General features: G+C 41.9%; 1 protein-coding gene across 1 annotated transcript in view; it reads left to right on the top strand.

The window, feature by feature from the left end:
• The first annotated feature begins 315 nt into the window (after positions 1-315).
• The window catches only part of kctd16b (potassium channel tetramerization domain containing 16b), a 79,112-nt gene continuing 57,917 nt past the window's right edge, over positions 316-21,510 (top strand). The window contains exon 1 of the mRNA XM_031280919.2: positions 316-2,162. Within this exon, the coding sequence (XP_031136779.1) occupies positions 1,325-2,162 (838 nt within the window). The 5' untranslated portion in view covers positions 316-1,324. The remainder of the gene's footprint in view (positions 2,163-21,510) is intronic.

Raw genomic sequence — 21,510 nt, 5'->3', positions numbered from 1 at the left:
TATTTTTAAACAGTAGCATGCAGTTATTTAACCTTTGACAGCACCAAGGTACCACATGTGCATGTAGTGAGGGGTAATATTATACATTAGATATAATAATATACCGACATGTGATATATATGAATATAGGGCTTTTTTGACAATAGGACTGATTTCTGTTCAATGGTTCATGGTGATTATTAAGAGACTTTTTTCCCCACCAAGCAGCCTAGAATCGCCCCGTGAGCCTGCCTGTGTATGTATGTGTGTGTGTGTGTGTGTGTGTGTGTGTGTGTGTGTGTGTGTGTGTGTGTGTGTCACCCAGCTCTGTAGGAGAGGGGAGGCGGTGTGGAACGGAGGGTGAGAAGAGGGGGCTGAGATGCTCGTTTCAGCACCGCGGACAGCTCCCGGTGAAAGCAGCCAGCTGCAGCGGTTCTCTCCTCTCCGCTACTCTGGAAAAGAAGAGAACAATCAAATTTGAGATATTTTTTCACCTCTATAAGACCGAAAATAAGATTTTTTTCGAGGAGGGGACTAAGTTTAATTCAGTCCGGATCAGGCGACATATTTGTAGCGAGAGGCTACAGACAAAACCATTACAGGACTCCCGAGGTTTGCGTGTGCAATCTCTGCGAAGTTTCTCGCCACTGAAAGGTATTCTGCCTTCTCCCACTGGTCTGCACAGCCCGGAAAATCGGTTGGTGTTCAAGGGAAGTTGAAGAGAAAGTGACACCACATCAGCACCTTATCCTGGTTGGACTATATCCTAATATAAGTTGTTCTTTTTTCGTTTACCCAGTTCTATTGCGTAATTTTTGGTTGTGTGTGTGCAGAAGGATTTATATTTCTTGGATAATACTTCTAGTAGCAAATAGGCAAGCAAGACAAGTTTTTTTTCTTCATTCGGTGCTATAGGCATCGTACAGCCTCCAGCCTGCAGAACCACCGGTCCACCCCACCACCACCTCCTCCCCATGTAATGCTCTTACATTAGCCACTGATGCAAGGCTTTGATGCGCCCGGATACATTTCTCTCTCGCAGCACTGATTCTTTCCTCCTCCAAGTCGCCCGTCTCAGCCTTCTTTCAATTTAACAATCACAAAGGGACGCCCCGGACTGCAATCCTCCCCCCATTTTCGACAACTGCTACAGACTGGTAGGTGATAATGGCAATGGATCGATGATAAATGCTTATTTAGATTATTGTTGGATGAAGTTGGAGGCCCTGCATCCACACAAAATAACCAAAGTCACAGCTTAGCAACTTTTAACATCCTGATCCGTCGCTTTTTCTTCTTTTTTGAGACTTGCTGTAGAGATAGGTGTAGTAGTTTGTAGCAGTCCATGACGGAAACGATGGCGCTGAGTGGAAACTGTAGGACTAACCCCAAAGAGCAAGCATCAGTTCAGAACAGTTTCCCAGATGTTGTTGAATTAAACGTAGGGGGGCAGGTTTATTACACCCGTCACTCGACTTTGGTGGGCACCCCGAATTCATTACTCGGTAAGCTATTCTCCTCCAAAAAAGATGCATCTAATGACTTGGCGAGAGACCCCAAGGGCCGTTATTTCATTGACAGGGACGGGTTTTTATTCCGATATGTGTTGGACTACCTCCGAGACAAGCAAGTCGTCCTCCCGGACCACTTCCCGGAGAAAGGGAGACTCAGGAAAGAGGCGGAGTACTTCCAGTTACCCGACTTGGTGAAGCTCCTGACCCCTGACGATATCAAGCACAGCCCGGACGACTACTTCCACAGCGACTATGAAGATGGGTCGCAGGGCAGCGACAACCGGCAGTGTCCGCCGCCCTCTCTCGTCCCAGCGGACAGAAAGAGCGGCTTCATCACGGTGGGGTACCGGGGTTCGTGCACCATGGGCCGAGAGAGTCAGACCGACGCAAAGTTCAGGAGGGTGCCTCGGATACTGATATGTGGGCGGGTCGCCCTTGCCAAAGAAGTTTTTGGGGAGACCCTGAACGAGAGCCGGGACCCGGACAGAACCCCGGATCGGTACACCTCTCGGTTTTACCTCAAGTTCAAGCACTTGGAGAGGTCTTTTGACATGCTGTCGGAGTGTGGTTTCCAAATGGTGGCCTGCAACTCATCAGTCACAGCCTCGTTTGTCAACCAGCACACAGAGGACAAGATCTGGTCGAGCTACACAGAATACGTCTTCTACCGTAAGTGACACCTTTGTTTTTATTAAACAGCAGGTCAACATTCACTTGCGCACACACAAAGTTGGAATCACCACTAGAAGGCGCACTTGTTTTACTGGTCCTGTGTGTGAGAGAGAAATCTGGTCATTGAGGTTGATGGGCGTTTCAAGCATAGGACAACCCTTCTTTTGAATGATGTGGGTGTATTGAACACTTCAGTGTGGTGACACAGAATACAGGCAGTGTGATCAGAGCTGCTTCCACCGTTTCTATTCCCTATAGTCTAAGTTATGTCGCTTTTTTAAAACTTGGACAGGGCCAAATTATTTTAAAAACAGCAGAGTACATCTACATGACAAACACAGAGATTATAAAAGTTCCACTTGTCCATGACATGTGGGTAGCCTGCATCACCTTGGTTAAACACAAACATAGAGTCAAACTTACACGCTCAGTTAGCGTCTGAAGTTTTGTGTTATCTCCCCCTGGAAGTGATGAAACCTTAGCAGCAAACACAACTGGCAGGCTACTTCATGTTCTGATCACAGTGTGTTCAAACCATACAGTCTATGGTTTAAACCTATTACAGCATGTTGCAGCATTCGGTACTCTTGCAGGCTAGTTTATATTTCACAAGATTTAACCAGATTTTAATAATTTCACTCACATCTGAGCCACAGCAATCGTCAGAGCAATGATTTGTCAATGCTTTCCTTTTCTCATCTTGGTGCAATTTTCTACTCCACCTCCTGTCTGCTTTCATCCATCCCATCCTTTCAACTTCTTGCATTTCCTTCTGGTTTTTTCTATTCATTTTGTTTCTCCATCGATGCTCACTGGCTGGAATCTGACAAGAGCAGTAGTGAAGAAGAGATCATCGTGACTTTTACATTAGCTTCCATAAGATTTTATGATACAACAAAATAATCAATATTCTCTGACCTGACAGTGTATAATCTATCACAAACTATTTAATAGCTGCCATAAAACAGAGTGTAAGTAATACTGTAAATGTGCTTAAGGTCTTAGTACCCCTAAACTACTTGGATGTTATAAGACAAAACTATCTTTGAAATACAGTGACAGTAACACACTAAAAGCAGTGGCCATTTTTGAGATGCCATGAAAGATTTGGAAAATAACTAAAAACAGGTCTCTAAAATTAAAACCAAACTTTATTTTACATGTGTAACCCATAAGGAGACCCAAATGCGTAAGTGCCAGACATATCATTACAAAGAGCAGAATAAACTGTGCTTTTTTTGGAATGTATCTGACACTTACTAAACTGTGCAGATGGGCTGTAATAGGTCATACTCTTTTGGCTTTCCAAAATAGTTGCAGCGCTTTGTTTTATTTTCTGTAACTATGTCCACACAAGCCCTTCGAAATGTATGTTTTGCAGCAAGTACGCCATGGCTTTATAAATATTTGCAACATACTAGGGGACCCTGTTTTGGTCATATATAGTTCCCACAACTACTTGAGTATAATCATTTCAACAAATATGTGGACATTTGTGTTAGTGGTTTTCTATGTTAAAATCCCCAAACACTAAATCAAGTATTGTTACAGACAGATACAGTACAACAAAAAATAAAACTGGAGAAGCTGCCAACAGTACTGAGATCAATGTGGCATGGCAGCTATCATGATATCCGTTAATAACAGTTTTTCTCATAGGGACAGGGGTTTTAAATGCTTTTTTTATTTGCCTTTAAAAAGATTACACTTCGAAAACGAGTGTGACACAAACCTGTTCTCTCTGTTAACACATTTATACTGAAATCTTCAGTACTGAGTAGGTGTGGGTTTTTATTGGTATTTAAATATTGTATGTAGACTTTATATGTATCATCCCATGTGTCCTACACCCTCTCAAACTCACATTTTATCAGACAATTCTGATCCTTTTGGCATATGATGTGGTGGAGCCTGTTTTATATTCGTAGGAAACATTTTTCAGTTCAACTAGAAGGAAATCTAAGCAAGCTCTTTTTACTACTGGCTTTGCTGCCTTGTTTCAGTGCCCAAGCGTCCAGATGTTTGGCAAGTAAAAACAGTTATGGGCAGATATGCAAACATCCTTAAAAAAACTAATTTGTAGTTTGCCATGTGACTCAAGTTATATTTTATGGCGTTGTTATGGAATTATCTGCAAAATTCTTTACATCAGAAAAATATCTTTTATTCATCTTGTTCCAAAATGTCCTTGTAATGACTGGAAGGGAGAACCAGTGGATAGAAACCACTGAGCCATGCGTTCACCACCACCTTAGGGAAAACCACTGCCAGCCACATAAATCACATAAGTCAAATGATCACATGGTCACAGAGCAAACAGTAGTAAAAAAAAACATGAGAGCGATTTGCTTGGCTGACTCCAGGCTAAAGGAGCTCTGCATTAACGGCCTGCATGAAGCAGCTACAGTGACTGGATGGCTCTTGGCTCTTATAACCCCCACAAGTAGCACTAACAAGCCAAATCAAGTGGTGGTGGGGGCTACTGACACACACACACACACACACACACACACACACACACACACCTCTTGTTTACTGGCAAACAACAACTGCTTCCTGGCTTTGTTGACAAATGTTCAGCTTGTTAGAGGGTGCACACTTAAAGCGAGGGCACAGTGGCAGATGTTTTGGGCTTATATCTGAACACGGTCACACAAAAGCCTACACACACCCATGCAGAGGCAAGAGGGTGCACAAGCGCAGGTAACCGGCATAATCACAGAGACATGGTGTGCACAACACAGAGACACACACGAACAAAGGTTTAGCATGCATACACACACAGAATCAAGCAGGGAGTTTGTTAAATGCTGCAGTCACCCAGTGGATTAAATGTAGTCACTCACAGTCTCTTGTTTATCTGCCTGTCACACTTTTGGTGGGCTCGTCTTTCCCTTCCCCCCATCTTCCTCGCCATCCTTGTCTTTTCTCTCCCTCTTCTCTTTTCATGTCGTCTCATTTTGCTTCAGTCAATCATACCCGGCTTCTCTTTCTTGTCTCGGTTCCCGCCCTACCTCTTTCCAGTTTCATTTGGTCGTCCTGCCGCAGGGGCAAGGAGCAGCGTGGCGGCACCAGTTGCCTTTACATGCCTCACTGCGCCGTCACACCTCCTGTCTCGTTTCATATTCATATCTCTGTATGTCTGCCTGCCCATCTCCATGATTGTTTACTTACTTTCATCTTCGGCTGTTTCATTCAAAATTTCAGGCATTTTTGTCTGCCTCTTTGGGTTGTGCCTCTCCTTATTATACATATGCCAGAGAGTCTGTCATTCTTATTTGATGGCCCTCTATTGGCCATATTGGGCGTTCTAATTTTAGACAACATTGAGCTTTTAGGAAAGTTTAGGGAATGTCTGTTCCTGTTCCAATTTGACAATGCCCTTGGAATAAAGAGAGGTCCTTAAAGAAATGGTTTCCCCATCTTGCACGGACCTTAACCTCACTAAACATTTGAGAATTAATTGGAACGTCAGCTGCGAGCCAGGCCTTATGGCAACGTCAGTGGCCAACCTCACTAATGCTCTTGTGGTTCTTTTGGAATCCTCCAAAATCTTGTGGAAAGCCTTCCCAGAAGAGTGAAGGCTGTTTAGTATCACATTCATGCATTTGTGAATCTTTTATTGAGAGGAAAGCCTCACTTTTGCAACTGATCACACTCACACAGTTACACACATTCACACCTGGAAACTGCCCAGTACAACCACAAGTCAATCTGCTGGCTGGGTGAGGTTAAGGGCCTTGCTCAATGGCACCTCAGTGGTGGTAATCAGGGAGGGGCAAGTGCTGCTCTTTCACTTTCCCCACCCAGACTTATCCCGTCTTCGCTTCTCTAACCTTAGGCTACCACTGCCTCTGTCCTCATACTTTTGGCCACGTAGTGTATCCGCCTTTTTGACACATTTGATTTGCTGAAAAGTGGACAAAAGCTACAATTAGCATCCGTAGCTGCAAGTCATCAGCTATTAACCCTATTACCTTGCTTTGCTAAAGTAGCCTGTTGGACAGTTAGCACGCTAATATGAGCAAAACCTCGCTGTTTGTTGAGATCAACTGAGCAGCTGACTCATCTTTCAAGAGTCCAGGCTAAACTTTACAGTAAAAAGGGAGATCAATGTGTCCTGGAAAGCTACATTTGGGAACAAAGTTTAGCATTAATGAATCTGCATACCCACCACAACAATCTTTTGTTCAGGTATCTCGTTATTATTTATTTCAGACACATTCATTTCTTCATGTGGCCTCTATAAGGGAGCCATATATGTTTTGGGTAAAGTGTTTAAGGGCACAACAACAGTAGTTCACTTTCCGTTTCCAAAACAGCTTTGCCAACTTCCACTTGAGTTTCATGTTTTTCTTGCCAGAAGCCTGAACCACCTTTATCTCTTTAAATACTCATTTAGCTGGCTAACGAATGCCCTGGATTTTACACTCCTCTGATTGGGCCTATCACTCTTTGTTCAGTTTGTGGCTATTCAAATTCAGCTTCTGAAACCCCAGAAGGCAAATGTATTTAAACATTTTGTTGCATGGCTGGAGTGACTGACAATTAATCATCACTGTTGACAGTTGGTTCTGTGGTATTCACCGCAGGGCTTGACAAAGCCTACCGCAACAGAACCATCGAACAACACATTGTCTGTGTGGCAAAATAAAAAGCAAAAGTCTGGTGAGAGGATAGGAAAATAAAAATGTTTTGCCTCAGGATGTATTTCCCCAGGCTTTATTTTACCTCTGTTGAACATGCCAGAGTAAAGTATGTCATTACAAATTTTCATATGACCATGTGTGCTGGTGTGTGACACATTGTGCCATTAGCTTGTTACACACACATTGGTAACTCCTTGTGTAGCAAATGTGTTTTGGCAGGTGGGAATGAAGGGGCCGTAGTAATGTTGATGGTGTCTGTGTGTGTTAATGCGTGACCCATGTTGCACTACCTGAGGCATTTGCACACCCATTGAGCTGCTAGCTAAACACACCTGCACACCCCTAACCCCTTACACACACCCACTTGCAGACACACACACACACACTCATCACCATATGAAACTACATCACGCTCATCCTGCGAGCTTCTCTCGGCCTAGTCGGTGACGACATTAGCAACGGCGGTCCCATGCTGCAGGCCTGTAGGAAGTGATTAGCCGAGGAGCAGACAGGCCGTGACAGCTCTGAGGAGAGTCTTGATAGGGACAGCTGCTACCCTGGCCTCAGCTCCACAGGGAAGTCCACCACCACACACCTCAGCTCTGCATTATTCAGGCTGAGACCAAAAGGAAGATGAGAGGATCAGGTGGAGAACACTGTTTGATGTATGAAAGAAGAGGAAATACTGCTATTCTTCTTACTACTGTTCTGTTACTATGACTACTGGTGACGCTACTTCTTCGACTACTACTCTTACAATTCTACTAGGACTGTTACTACTATAATGCTAAATGCTACTACAACCAGAGGCGCTTTGTTAATCCAAGTACTGCTATATTTATTACTACTATAACTAATAGATTACTAAAAGTATTGCTTCTGCTAATGACTACTGCTATTAGCACTGCTATTACTACTACTTATGTTAAGTTTTTAAAACACATTTTAAAACCTCTTCATAAAATAGTACAAAAAAACAACGTCACATAAAATCAACAGCAAATGCAATACAATAGAGGATCGTAAAAGCAAGGCCAGGGCCATTGAGAATTAATTTCAAGTCATTTACATTGTAGGAAGGCTTCACAAAAATGAGAATTTGAAAAGATGACACGTTTCACATTAGTGAAAAGTGTGTATGCAAGCAACCTGGGAGATGGTTTGGTAAGTAGGCCTAGTCTATGTAGTAGTCTTTATTTACAAATACTTCTGCATCTTGTTGCTGCCTTTCATAGTGATATGCTGCTTTGGAGAGTTGATATAGCCAGATAAAACTGGAATACAGTCAAGAATACAGAGAGTTGAAATGATAGCACATGACCCTATCCCCACCTCACCGAAACGATAAAAAACTGCATTATACTGGGAATATTCTTCAGATAGAATAAACTAAATTGAAAACAATACCTAATTAATTCTGTTTTGTAAAAAGAACGCCTGATTTTAAGCAGCAATGGAAAGATTTAAAAGTTAAAGCTTGAATGTACAGTAGTTGAGAGTAAAAAAATGAACTCAATTTTCATTTTTGAAATAGAGTTTACTCACCTTTTCAAGATGATAGGCAATATGTTACAGTAAATGTTAAACCAAGTGAGTAAGATGCAAATTGAGTCTTTTCAGGGAAATAAACATAGAGTAACCTCATCCTGAAACAATACATTTTTTGCATTTATATTGCTGGTTTTCAATTGATTTTGCACAAGAGCTCACAGTGGGAGGTGCAGGTGGGGTTGTATAAAAGTAACGGGTGGACGAAATAGATTAAATAATGGATAAAGGGCAAGTGGGTCATATGGAAAGAAGATGGACTTTCTTGTTTGTCTAGCTCCCCCTTGACCTTCTCCCCTGGAAGCTTAGTGTAGCTACGTAGCGTAGATTCCCATAATCCTCAGCGTCAGGAGGATACAAGGAACTACTCTGGGAGAGAGAGAGAGAGAGAGAGAGAGAGAGAGAGAGAGAGAGAGAGAGAGAGAGAGAGAAAGAGAAAGGGAGTGAACACCGGAGTGTCAACAACAAGCTACCATAAGCCCTCTGCGACTCCCTCCTCTATTGCCGTCTATCAGCCCTTTTCTCCTCCTCTGTGACTCTCGACACTCTATTCTCTCTGCGGTGGTAGGCACAGTTGATAAAATGCTGATGCTCTTCCCCTGTTGTGTTGGAATAAGTGCTCTGTGGTGCGATGAGGTGTGGAGCGTTGCCATAATGACAGAAACTGCAGCTGGAGAGCCTCTTCACTCGCTCAACCCACCGGCTGGCTGCTGCAATGCATCAATGCTTTAATGGCCCTGCGAGCCCAGTTTGGCTGGAAACACAATTTAAAGGATGCACAGAATTCCCATCACATCAGTAATTGCATTGCCTAATCACACCAACGGCTGTTTCCACTGTGGGAGCGCATGTCCCAATTTGTTAAAGTTTCTCAAATAGAGGATCTGATGCAAAAAAAAAAAAAAAAGGACCATCCTGTTTGAGAAGTTCAGAGAATAATAAAAGGTCAAACACCTAACTTCTGATGCAGTGTTTTCGGAGTGAATTTTATGTGGGTGCTTAGGGAGAGTCTTCGCTTCAATTTTCTTCTTGCTCTCTCCTCAGTTAGCTCAGTTCCTCATTTACATGTGAAAAAATTAGGACACCCATGCTAAAGTTGACTAAAAAGAGGAATAAAAAAATCATCTTTTGGAAATTGCATCCTGATAAAGTTCCCTTGGCCTTTGGAATTAAAATAGCCCCACATCATCACATACCGTTCACCATACCTAGAGATTGGCATGGGGTACTTTCCATAAAATCATCTCTCAATGCAAATCAAACCAGCTATTAGGCTAACTGAAATAAAGCCATGCCAATCTCTAGGTATGGTGAAGGGTATGTGATGATGTGGGGCTATTTTAATTCCAAAGGCCAAGGGAACTTTATCAGGATGCATAGTATTCTGGATCCATGAAATAACCTTTAAAAATAAAAAGCTGCCTGCCTCTATGGGAATTTAACATAGGGGTGTACTTACTTATGCCCCCTGTATTTTAAGGAAGAACATTTATGTATTTACGATACATTATTCATTCACAAAGAAAATTGGTGTCCTTAAAGGTTGGATTTTCCCTCATTTTTTTAATTAAGGCACTAAGATCAATTTCCTAAAGATGTTTTTTTTATTCCTCTTTTTAGTCAACTTTAGCATGGGTGTCCTAATTTGTTCACATGACTGTACCTCTACCAGCCTCTTCATTTATCTTCTTCAGTCTGAAGCCAGTGTGACTGGTCAACATTCAAACTATTAGTATTTAAACTTCATGATGAAACTTCACAGTTTGATCGGGTTTTGGATCGTTTCGTATTCCTCTGTGCCTCATTAGAATCACACAATGTCACTCACACAGCAGTGATCTACAGCTTGATCGAGCATATGGTCATACCACTGTAATTTCATTCTGCAGTGCTTTATAGCTTCCTAGGGCAGAATGACAGTGGCATTTCATTTGTAAGTGGCAATGAAGTCTTTAAGAAAGCCAGAGGCATTAATATAGCAACTCCAGAGGAAATTAACTCCAGAGGAAATTACTGAAACCCCCAATGGTAACTTCTGATAATACCCAAATGTGTCTTGATGTTTCATAAAAATATAATATCACAGTTCTTTTCTTCTCATTTGTAGTGAAGGATAAAGGGCAGTTTGCTTCAAATTTATTTGTTCTCATTATTGTCACAGGAAGGGATACAAAAAAGCTCATCCAAAGACATACATACTTTTTTTTGCCTGTATTTAATAGACACAGAGGAAAGAGAATAGAAACATAGAGGCAGAGTTGGGAAGCATTTGTCAAATGATTGAGACTTGAGATTGATAATTTGTCATTACAGGTTTCCTCCTAGAGAACAATGAGGACACTTTATAACACATACTCAGATAGGGCTGTGTGTACTATGTAAAGAAGTTGAATAGCTTCTAGCATGATTCCAGTAACTGCCACTGCAGAGGATTTTTCAAAACTCCAATACTGTGTCTCATTAGTAATACATCGGTGTAATTTCAGAGTACTCAGCTGCTTGCTAGAGCATACCATCATCACCATTTCCTTCTTAAGTGGCTGTGAAGCCCCCTGTCCATTAAAACACACACGCACGCACGCACGCACGCACGCACGCACGCACACACACACACACACACACACACACACACACACACACACACACACACACACACACACACACACACACAATTTGGGATTGCAATAGTCTGACTCACCGGATGTAGACTGTAGGTATAAGCCTGCCATTGGCCGCCTATTTCAGACAGATCTATTTTGCAAGGGCACTGTCGCTGCATCCTGGGCTTAGTGCCACCGAAGAGGATTGTGATTGGTTGAAGAAAATACTAGCAAGCCAGAGCGTTTTTTCCCCCTATGCCAGAATGATAATGGGTGCAGCCAGACCATTCTCCAGCGCTGACACAGCACCGTGGAGATCTGACTATGCGAGACTACGATTGTAATGAATAAAGGAGGAAACACCAGCATCAGATTGGTTGGTTTCATTTGGCTGTGCTTCATCAAACATCCAGTGGATTTGAAGAAGAGTTTGCGGTTAATGACTTTGTGTTTTCTGTCTCATAGCAATGATGATTCATATAAAATGAGACTGTCTGCTATCATCCCATCTCGCTTGCGCTAGTGTTTACTATTCACGGTGTAATAAATAATTGAGTTCTGTTCAAAGAGGACGGCGCAGTCTGTGGCAGCCACACAGAGTGCCGTGGCTGTTTGTTTGCAAACGTAATGGGTTGCTACCTGGGGTCCTATGTACACATACTACCTGTATTATGGTCTCTTAACTAAACAAGCCTGTATTAGCTGTGTGTAGATAATGATTTGCTGGCTGTGAACCTGTGTGATTATGGTCTGCAGACAGCCAGTCTGTGGTAAATTGGTTTTGCAGGACAACAGCAAGCACATCAGGACGTAAACACTCGACAAGATATATTCACACACACACACACACACACACACACACACACACACACACACACACACACACACACACACACACTGGTCAAAGCTTATTAGTAAGCACTGTGTGTGTCTCTCTATGGGAACACAACCAATGTAGCCTACCAACACACTTATAGTTTTCCAATCTTCAGACCTATGTTTATGTTTGCATACCAACATGGCCAATACCATACACTGAAAATCTAGATCTGATCGCCGCAGCGCTGTACGCCTCATTTGTACATGCTTGTGTGTGTTGGGACGAGAAACAAGCAAATGAAGCAAGACATTTATCATCATCCATCACCTCAGAAACTCATTTAGCCAATTAAAACCGTTACAGGCTGACATTTAGGTGCAACAATCCCTTTTAATCATTAAGGTTCTCTGCTTCATACACATACATACAAGCACACACACACTAAACTTCACACTGTTAAAATGGAGGGATCAGAGCAATAATGTAGTTGTCTCATAGTGTAATAGCATGTCCTTATTGAAGAGCAGATCCCATTCATCTTGATTAGGCCGTTGTGTGTGTTAGATTTGCACGGATGTGTGTGAGGTGGAATAGAGGACACTGGCCTTTTCAGATCTCACTCTCCTGTTTTCATGCAACACCCAATGACAAACCTCACTTTGCCTTCCACCCTCAATAATCACTCACCCATTTGGAGAGGTCCTTCTCTTCTCTTTTTCTCTACTTCACCCAGCTTCACTTCACTTTCATGCATGTACCTCCAGTTAAAATGTCCCTAATGAATACACAATTAGCTATGCTTTGTTGTTTTTCTCAGAGCAAAGTATTGTATGGTTGGAGAGATGTGCCAGATTGTGCAGGCAAACAAACCAAAAATAGGATAAATATGCATATTGAGTTAATCAACCAATGAGCCAAAACTGAAGATTCAGAACAAATATTCAGGGTGTGTTTGCTTTGGAAATCCAAAATCTTGGCCAAATTTTGGCCCATGTTAATACTTGAACTTCTCAAGGGCATTAGAGGGCTTTGCCATGTTTGGTTTCTGATCCTCAGCTTGTTTTACTGATCAGGTGGTTTGAGTTCTCGCTGTAACACTTTGAGCATCACAATGCTGTGCTGTTAGACAGACCACATGGGCCTTCTGGGTATTCGTTAAGAAAGTGTCCAGCATACAGCATAAAATATATTATATGACACCAAATGGCACATGGCAGTATGTGCTATGAGAGACAGAGCAGAAAGGAGAACAGGAAATAAAGGTGAAAAAAATAAGAGATGGTGGGAGCAAGAAGAGCATTTCTCTCTCTCTCTCTCTCTCTCTCTCTCTCTCTCTCTCTCTCTCTCACACTCTCTCTCTCTCTCTCTCAATCTACAGTATCTCACACACACAAACACACACACACACACACACACACACACACACACACACACACACACACACACACACACACACACACACGGGGCACAGCTTAATCTCTGGTGATGGTATATCTGTGCCTGTTCAGTTCTTACCATTTAAAAGCTATGGGTAGTGGAGACAGCTGAGTGTGCATATCTATCATGGATGACAAACAGGTTTGCAAAAAATACAAATAGACGCTTATATTTGGCTCACTGGAAACATGTATCAAGTATGTATGCCACAAGCATGGTTTTTTTAGATTTCTTGTTTTTCGTCTTGGGTCCCACCTTCCTGTACTGTATCTGATGCTGCTTTGAGCATTTGACTCTCTGCCAGTTGTGCAGAGCCGATATTTTTCTCTGGTGCATTTATATACATTTATTACATAAAGGTGTTGTGCAGAGAGAGCTCAGCCTTTGTGTCTTCCGTAAACAATCTCTGGCTGGTGTTTCGCTGATTTCAAACATCTCTCCTGGAGTGCCCAGCGTGGTATAGCTGCCAGTGCTTAAGCTGCTGGCAGATGTTTTTGACTGCTGTTGCTTTCGCTGCTCTTCCTGTTCTGAGCTTCTGTTTCACTTTATAGCCTTTTTTCTTATTAACCCTCCTCTATCCCTTTCCTTCCTTCCATGCATGCCTCCCTCTGACAGCTGGAGTGGAGTGTTTGGTCAGTGCTGTTTTCAGTTCCAGGCCTTTGACTCTGTCTGTCTGCCCTTCTTTCTGTATCTGCCTCTTCTCTGCTTTTGTCTTCTTACAAGAGCTTGAGTTTGCTGTGATTTGGCTCTCATTTTCTGTAAGGGTTGTTACCATTGCTTTCAATGTCTTTATCCATTTCTCTTTATTTGGTTTGTGTCTCTATCTCTTTTTCTCTCCAAGCGCCTAAGGAGTAAAATCAACATCAGCCAAAACAACAGTATTACTGGTCCTTTTCATTCTGTTGCATTTTATTTTCTGCTCCTCTCTCACTCTACACTATTGGCTCAATTTTATTTTGTTGTTCCTTGACTAGATCATCAAATCTTCTCTGTTGGTTACTACTACCAAGGAGAGAGAAGGAGAGACTCACAGCAAGTAAGAGCAATGGAAATAGAGTCACCCTCAGAACACTTTGCTGCTCTTATATTTTATTTATTTTATTTATAAAGACAACGCACATTAAACAATATTTCTGTAAATGTACCAGTATGAACCACCTGTAGTTAACTGTAGTTCTTTGGCGAGATGTTTTCAGACCAGAGCACCAGGAAACAGCAAATCTATATTACATAAATACTCCCGTGGGGTAACCGACCGTACATTTGGGTCGACCACAGGACTGTAAAATAAACCTCTAAAGGTCAGCACAAGAAGGATGAGTGGGACTGGGAGTCATTTGTAAGTGAGGCTGGGTGCCGTGTTACGGGTATTCTATACTCAATTAGGAGGCACTGCTGCCCACGTGTGAAAAGAGAAAAGTTGGGGGAAAAAAGGTCAAAATGTAACAATTTGTCAGGGCCCTCTGGTGAAGGTTTCTGTTATTTCTGTAAACAAAATGTGTAGCTACATTTCTGAGGTACATGTTAGCTATGGTGTAGGGTAGGCACACCTTCATATCCTAAACATATAGCCTCCAAAGGCACAGTGTGGCTCCTTGAAGGGGAAGTGTGATGATTTTACACACTGTGGGTCCTATTTTAAACAATCTAAGCGCACGGCGTGAAGCGCATAGCACAGGTGCGTTTAAGGCGTGTCCAAATCCACTTTTGCTAGTTTGACGGCGGAAAAAAGAGTCCGTGCGCCGGGCGCATGGTTCAAAAGGGTTGTACTTAGTGTCTTTATTAAGGGACAATTACGGCACAAAACGAACCTAGGGGTTAATAACGGATGTGTACCCACTCTGCCGTTCTCTGGGACATGTTTTCATGCTAATTGATTGTGTGTGTAGCTTGAAAGAAGTTAGCGCGGACTGCTGATTAGCTTACAATGCTAGTATTCGGGGCACAGGGAAAGTAAAAATAAATCGCTATTTTGTACCACTAAAAAGGCTCAAAATATCACCAAACAACTAGCATAATGAGGGCCCCCTACATGTTAACCGAAGCATTGAGAACTTTGTAAGTGTACAGACAGTTTATTGAACGAAGAGCTGCGGGAGGTCCGTGAAAGGGCTACGAGAGAGAGAGAGCTATGGCGCAACAGAGCCTCGTACTTGGGAAAACCAGTCATGACTTACAGCTGGCGATGCAAACTAAAATCAAAAGTAATTTGCTCAATATATCTGAAATAATCGTACCGATGTAAAACATAACTTGTCTAGTGTACTTACTCAGTGGATAACTGTCCATCTGGGCCCTCCGGTCTGGGTCGCCGTCCCCAATTTATTTTCGGGACATGGAAAAAAGTTTCAAGTACAGCCCTGTTCATCAGAGAGTGGAAATCTTCAGACTGTACAAAACACTGCGTCTCTTGGGTGTTGCGACGCAACAGGTCCCACTCCGTGCAACACAGACACTCCTGTTCGGTGGCCATAGCATCACAATGTTCGCAGGTACACCACCAGTTTCCCGAAGTACAAGGCTCTGTTGCGGCATAGCTCTCTCTCTCTCTTGTAGCCCTTTCACAGAGCTCCCGCAGCTGTCTATACACTTACAAAGTTCTCAATGCTTTGGTTAACATGTAGGGACCCTCATTATGCTACCGTTGAAGTTTGGTGATATCTTGAGCCTTTTTAGTGGTATAAATAGCGATTTGTTTTTACTTTCCCTGTGCCCCGAATACGCGTTGTAAGCTAATCAGCGGTCCACGCTAGCTTCTTTCAAGCTACAAACACATTCGATTAGCATGAAAACATGTCCCAGAGAACGACAGAGTGGGTACACATCTGTTAATAACCCCTAGGTTCGTTTTGCGCCGGAATTGTCCTTTAATTCATAGGTGTGTTTTGGGTGTAACATGCAATAAACCACTCAGTGTCATCTCCCATTCCCTTTAAAAGCCAGACACGTTTGAACATTGGCGCATTGCTATTATGATGGCGGATTTGCACCGTAATATTTGTATTTGTAATCTTTTGCATGTTTGTGTGCTGCTGCGCTTCCCTGTGTGTGTGTAAGAGAGAAGACACACAGCCCGATAATCGGGCGTCGGGCCGTCTGGCGAGGTCCGTGACTCGAGTCTGTTCTGTGTGTCCCGTGCCGTCGGCCGTCCGAGGAGCCGTCGGCATTCATTTTGGCCGACCCGACATATTCAGTCGGGGACAGGGCAGTCGGGACTCACCCGGAAATGGGGAGCGGATGAACCGCTCAAAATCTGACGAAAATCTTTTAGACTGACCTTTGTCAATCTGAAATGAAGACAGATTCAGCAACTGCATTGCCTATTTCTCGCTTGAAATGTTTTCAGAAACACGTTTCGGTGAACTATTTTAGTACAATATGAGATCGTATTCTGAACAAGCCGCCATGACAGTCTGTCTGTCTTGTCTGTTTACAGGTCTTGGAGAGTACTACTGCAAATGTTAAAAAACCAAACAAAAATTAAAGCTGCAAGCAGCGTTGGACGGGCCCTCGCGCCTCTGCACGTGTCGGCGTTACTGGTGGACGCTGCTCCTTGCTACTGTGCATTTGCGTGGGACTCAGACATGGCAAATCGTCACCAATGAAAAGAGAACTCACTGCTGAGTTCAATGATACCTCACACAAGACTCTACATCATACAGTTCATTAGCTGTGAAACGGGGCGTGGCCAAAGCATAGGGGTCGGGGCAAACCTTTACCAATAAAAAAGCAAGTCTCCGCTGAGTTCATTGATACCTCACATAAGACTCTACATTAAACGGGTCACCAGTTATTAAAGGGGGCGTGGTTTAAGCATAGGGGGCGGGCCAAACCATCACTAATGAAGAAGGAACTCTGCTGAGTTCAATGACACCTCACATAAGACTACCTTAAACGGTTCAAAAGGTATGAAAGAGGGCGTGGCCTGAGTTAATGGGCGGCTCAGTATCACATGTAGACCACACATTGTAAGTTTCATGTAAATCGGATGATGTTTGTCATATAAGGCTGATTTCCTGTTGCCAGCGGGGGGCACTATGACCAAAAGTCAATATTGGCCTGTACATTATACAATATACAATTTCAAGCAGATATGACAATGTACACTGTAGTTACAGCCACTTTGTTGTTCATCGCTAAACACTCAAAATGGCCACCACGCCACCCCCACACCGTTTGACGAAAAGTTTTTCTTTTAAAAACCAATAAGCCATTTTTGTGCGCCTATAACCGAAACCTTTAAAATACGTACATTTTCACTAGGATTGATGCATATTTTTTGAGTATGTTAAGCACCTCAAAAGGCAATTCATTTACCAGGAAAATAATTCCTTCAGTTTCAATAGGGCCTTCGCCACTGTCGGCACTCGGGCACTAAAAAACACTTCAATGCCTTTTGTAGCTACAGAGGAATGTCAAGTGATGTCAAGCCGTTACCAGCATAAACACACAAATCTCCGACTGGAGATTGGCATTCAAGTTGCATTGTGGGTAACGTTGGTGCCAGGTTTTGACAAGGAGAAAAAATGCATGGATTAGAAAAGAAGATGTCATGTCGATGCTGCATCGATTTTTGATCATTTTTTAAAAAAACTACATCGCAAGTCCGACAATGTTCTAGAAATGCATGCTACCTAAAGCTACCTCACTACCCAAAGCCTGTGATCACTGAGGGTTGGAACTTAAGTTGAGTGTTTAATCAAGATCCTTGCTTCACTCTGACTGCTTTACATAGCCTCAGCCTTGGTGGATCCCATTACCAATTGAGAATCCACTTGACTTATTGGCAATAATGCAGAGAAATCTTAACTCTGATTACATGTATTATACTGTATGAAAAGCACTGGATGGCTTGGAGCATCGGCCCTAACATAATGTTATCTTTTGATATCTTCATTTCTGTTTTTTCTTCTTTTTTATTATTGGCGAACATTAAGATTTGTTTTGCTTTTTGTATTTTGTTCTGTCTTTGCTCCTATAGTATGCCTTTTGAATGCATGTTTAGGAGTTTTGTTTCACTTTGTGTGACTCTTTCTTCCATTCTGTCTCTGTGGAAGTGATTTATTCCTGTCTTCCATCTAACAGATAAAAACGCCTCCTACTGTAACCTTCAATCTCAAAATGAAATTGTTAGCCTGTGTACTTCTGTGCGTCCGTCTGTAGGATACTGTACACTGAATAACTAGCCAGAGATTGTGTCATGTTTCAGGCTTGTTTGTTTGTATTTACTACATCTCTAGGTTATGTTTGCATCTGTGCTAGCATGTATTCATGTGTGGAGTGATAGTGACATCCAGATATTGAAATCAAAACACTTATGACTGCTATCCAAATATCCAGAAAATAGGGCAGGACGTTTGGGAACACATTGCTTTACTGGGCACATACACACACACACACACACACACACACACACACACACACACACACACACACAAATGCTTACGGTAAGACAGGAATCCATTATCAATATGAAGTAGACCAGAGAGAGTGTGAGTGATGTGGTATGAGTGGGTGGGGTGCTAATGTGAATGGATGCCTCTCATATACTGCATGCAGCTACCAGCCAACTGAAGTGATGACTTTGTGCATTCACGCTGAGCGGAGGACTTCCTGTGATCAACTTGGTTACAGTGTGATGAATGCGAGTCAGTAAAACTTCATTTTGGGGAGGCGAGGTGCTGGAAGCCTCTGTGGCAGGATATTATAAGAACAACTTTGAAACTGACAGACTGACTTTTGTTGTAAAAAAGGTGAGATTTCCCATGTGTTTTTGATTATAAAGCAGTTTGAGGTGCTGTATACTGTATATAATACTGTGATGTATCAAAATGCTGAATCCACAGAGAAGTGCACAGTCCGTATTTAGAAACTGTGCCTTAACGAGACGTCAGGACTTCTGTAGTTGTAATGTCACAACTATACTCCATATAGGTAGAAAGTGCTGCAACAGTACGTTACAGTCATTCCCCGGCTGCAATGACCCAGAAACGCTGACCAATCAGAGCAGAGTGGGCGTTTTCGGGAGAGGTGCTTAAAAAGACAGGCGCTAAAATGGAGCGTTTCAGACAGAGGGTGAATACAGGCATATTCAGACAGACAGTATTATAAAAAAAAATGATTTTTCTGAACATTAAAGCGTGTAAACATGTTCTATTAGGAACACAAAATACAAGAATGAACATGAAAATGAGCCACTTTATCTTCTTATGATATCTTTCATTAGTACAATGGTTCAGGTAAACGTTTCGTTCTAATTGATTCGACTGGTGTTATTTTATTCAGAATGCGTGATGCCTGTTCACTTGAGTCATTTGGGTCAGATTTTCTGTTTGTCACATTATTTCAAGTTTTACGTATTTTCAATTTTAACAAAGCAAACATATAGGGATTCAATCAAACAATGTTGTTTTTCAGTTGATTTTTTTTTTTTAAATTGAGTTATTGTATATTTTATGTTATGGAAGTGGTTATAACTGCTTAGCTGTGTAGTCCATTTGTTCTGCTGTCATTCTGTGAATTAAGTGGCCATTGAACAACTGTCAGCCCCTTGGCCAATAACTTTTAAGCACTGTCACTTAGCTGCTGAAAATGCATGATGGGATGTTGCTGTCTTGCTAGAGGCACTTGAGATTTTTGAATGGGGCCAAGTGACTATTAGAAAGTTGTACACAGTTTCAATTCAATACTTAACACTGAAGCAGCGCAATGAAGTCTTGACAACAAGAAACATTGTGGACGTTGTTTTAAGGGTGTTAATCAAAAGAAGAAGCTTTAGTCTTTATTTACTGAGAAAATAAATGTTTTTTTGGGATTGCCTTGTTTTATTAGCTGCTGAGTGCAAGCATTTGCCATTTGCATCAAAGACACCTCACTGGGGCTGTTATGAGTTACAAGCATTTCTTAAAGGCACCTCAGCAGTGGAGGAGAGAATTACTCATTCACTTCCACACTTTAGCTTTCTTTTTTCCAGTTCACACACAAACATCTGGCCAAGCCAATTTATATAATCTCTGTCTCTCCTTGAAGTTTTCTTCATGTATCCCCAGCATCATATGAACCATAAAATGCAAGGTCATGTGTTATGAAAGAGGGGATCTGATCTAATATTATCAAACGATATTTCCACTCCATAGGCTGGCGTTCGCTGCTGCTTCACGCACTCATGGATCATCAGATAAGGCAGCACTCTGACAGGAAAGCTATTGGCTGGCAGCACCTCTGGAGACTGCCATTCCACAGCTCAAACTGAGACACACACACACACACACACACACACACACACACACACACACACACACACACACACACACACACACACACACACACACACACACACACAGATACATAAGATTTCACATGTACAATGCAAGGAGACGGTGACATACAATGCTATGTAAAAATAATATTACAACACTTGTCTATTTTTGACCCCTTACAAGATAGAGAATGGGGACCCCCTTATGTATGGCTATTTTTTACACTTCTATAGTCTTAGTTATGTATGAAGTATTGTAGCACAATACAATAGAAATGTATTTGATATTAGACATGTATTAAAAATATGTGCACCATACAGAATACCCATAAAACAATGCAATTGATATTAATTCAATTAGCTGCAACACCGTACCTAAACAAATTATCAAAGGCAAATCAAGAGAAAAGGACTAAGTGTTTCACTCTAATAGAGTGATACTAATAGTAATATTTGTTTAACTATGAAGCCTTTTGTAAAAAAAGATTTTATATCATGATAATTTAAATTGATGAATCTGATCAACTTTTCATGGACCCCATAATAGAGCGCCACGGACCCCACTTTGAGAATCACTGGTCTATACAATGTATATATAAGTGAGGCGGCTGTGGCTCAGGAGGTAGACTGATCATACATTAATCATCTGGTTTGTGGATCGATCCCCAGCTTCTATATAAATGCAGTCAATATAAAAGCAGTCTATTTATCATACTTATCAGGGTGTACACAAAATCCATCTATTTTCCCAAATATTACACTAATATGAGAGACATAATAATAAATGTAACATCTTATCTAGATTTACAGTTGAGAGTCACAAAGTTTGAAAAGTAAACTTTATCAATTCACTGATCTAAAAAGCCACTAGGAGATTCAAAATGTTCCTCCACTTTTTATTGTCAGAGGGTACACCACATGATCAGGGATCCAGTAGGACATTGTGAAAAAGAGTCTTGTTTTCACCAGTGTTCGTTTTAAGGCAGCCTGAAAGCATCCAAAAGAAACTCTTCAGTATAGAACCTCTCAGACA

The sequence above is a fragment of the Sander lucioperca genome, chromosome 13 (assembly GCF_008315115.2).
Source record: "Sander lucioperca isolate FBNREF2018 chromosome 13, SLUC_FBN_1.2, whole genome shotgun sequence".
Classification (NCBI taxonomy): domain Eukaryota; kingdom Metazoa; phylum Chordata; class Actinopteri; order Perciformes; family Percidae; genus Sander; species Sander lucioperca.
Note: the sequence above shows the minus strand (reverse complement) of the source record. Positions and strands in the feature narration are given on the sequence as shown.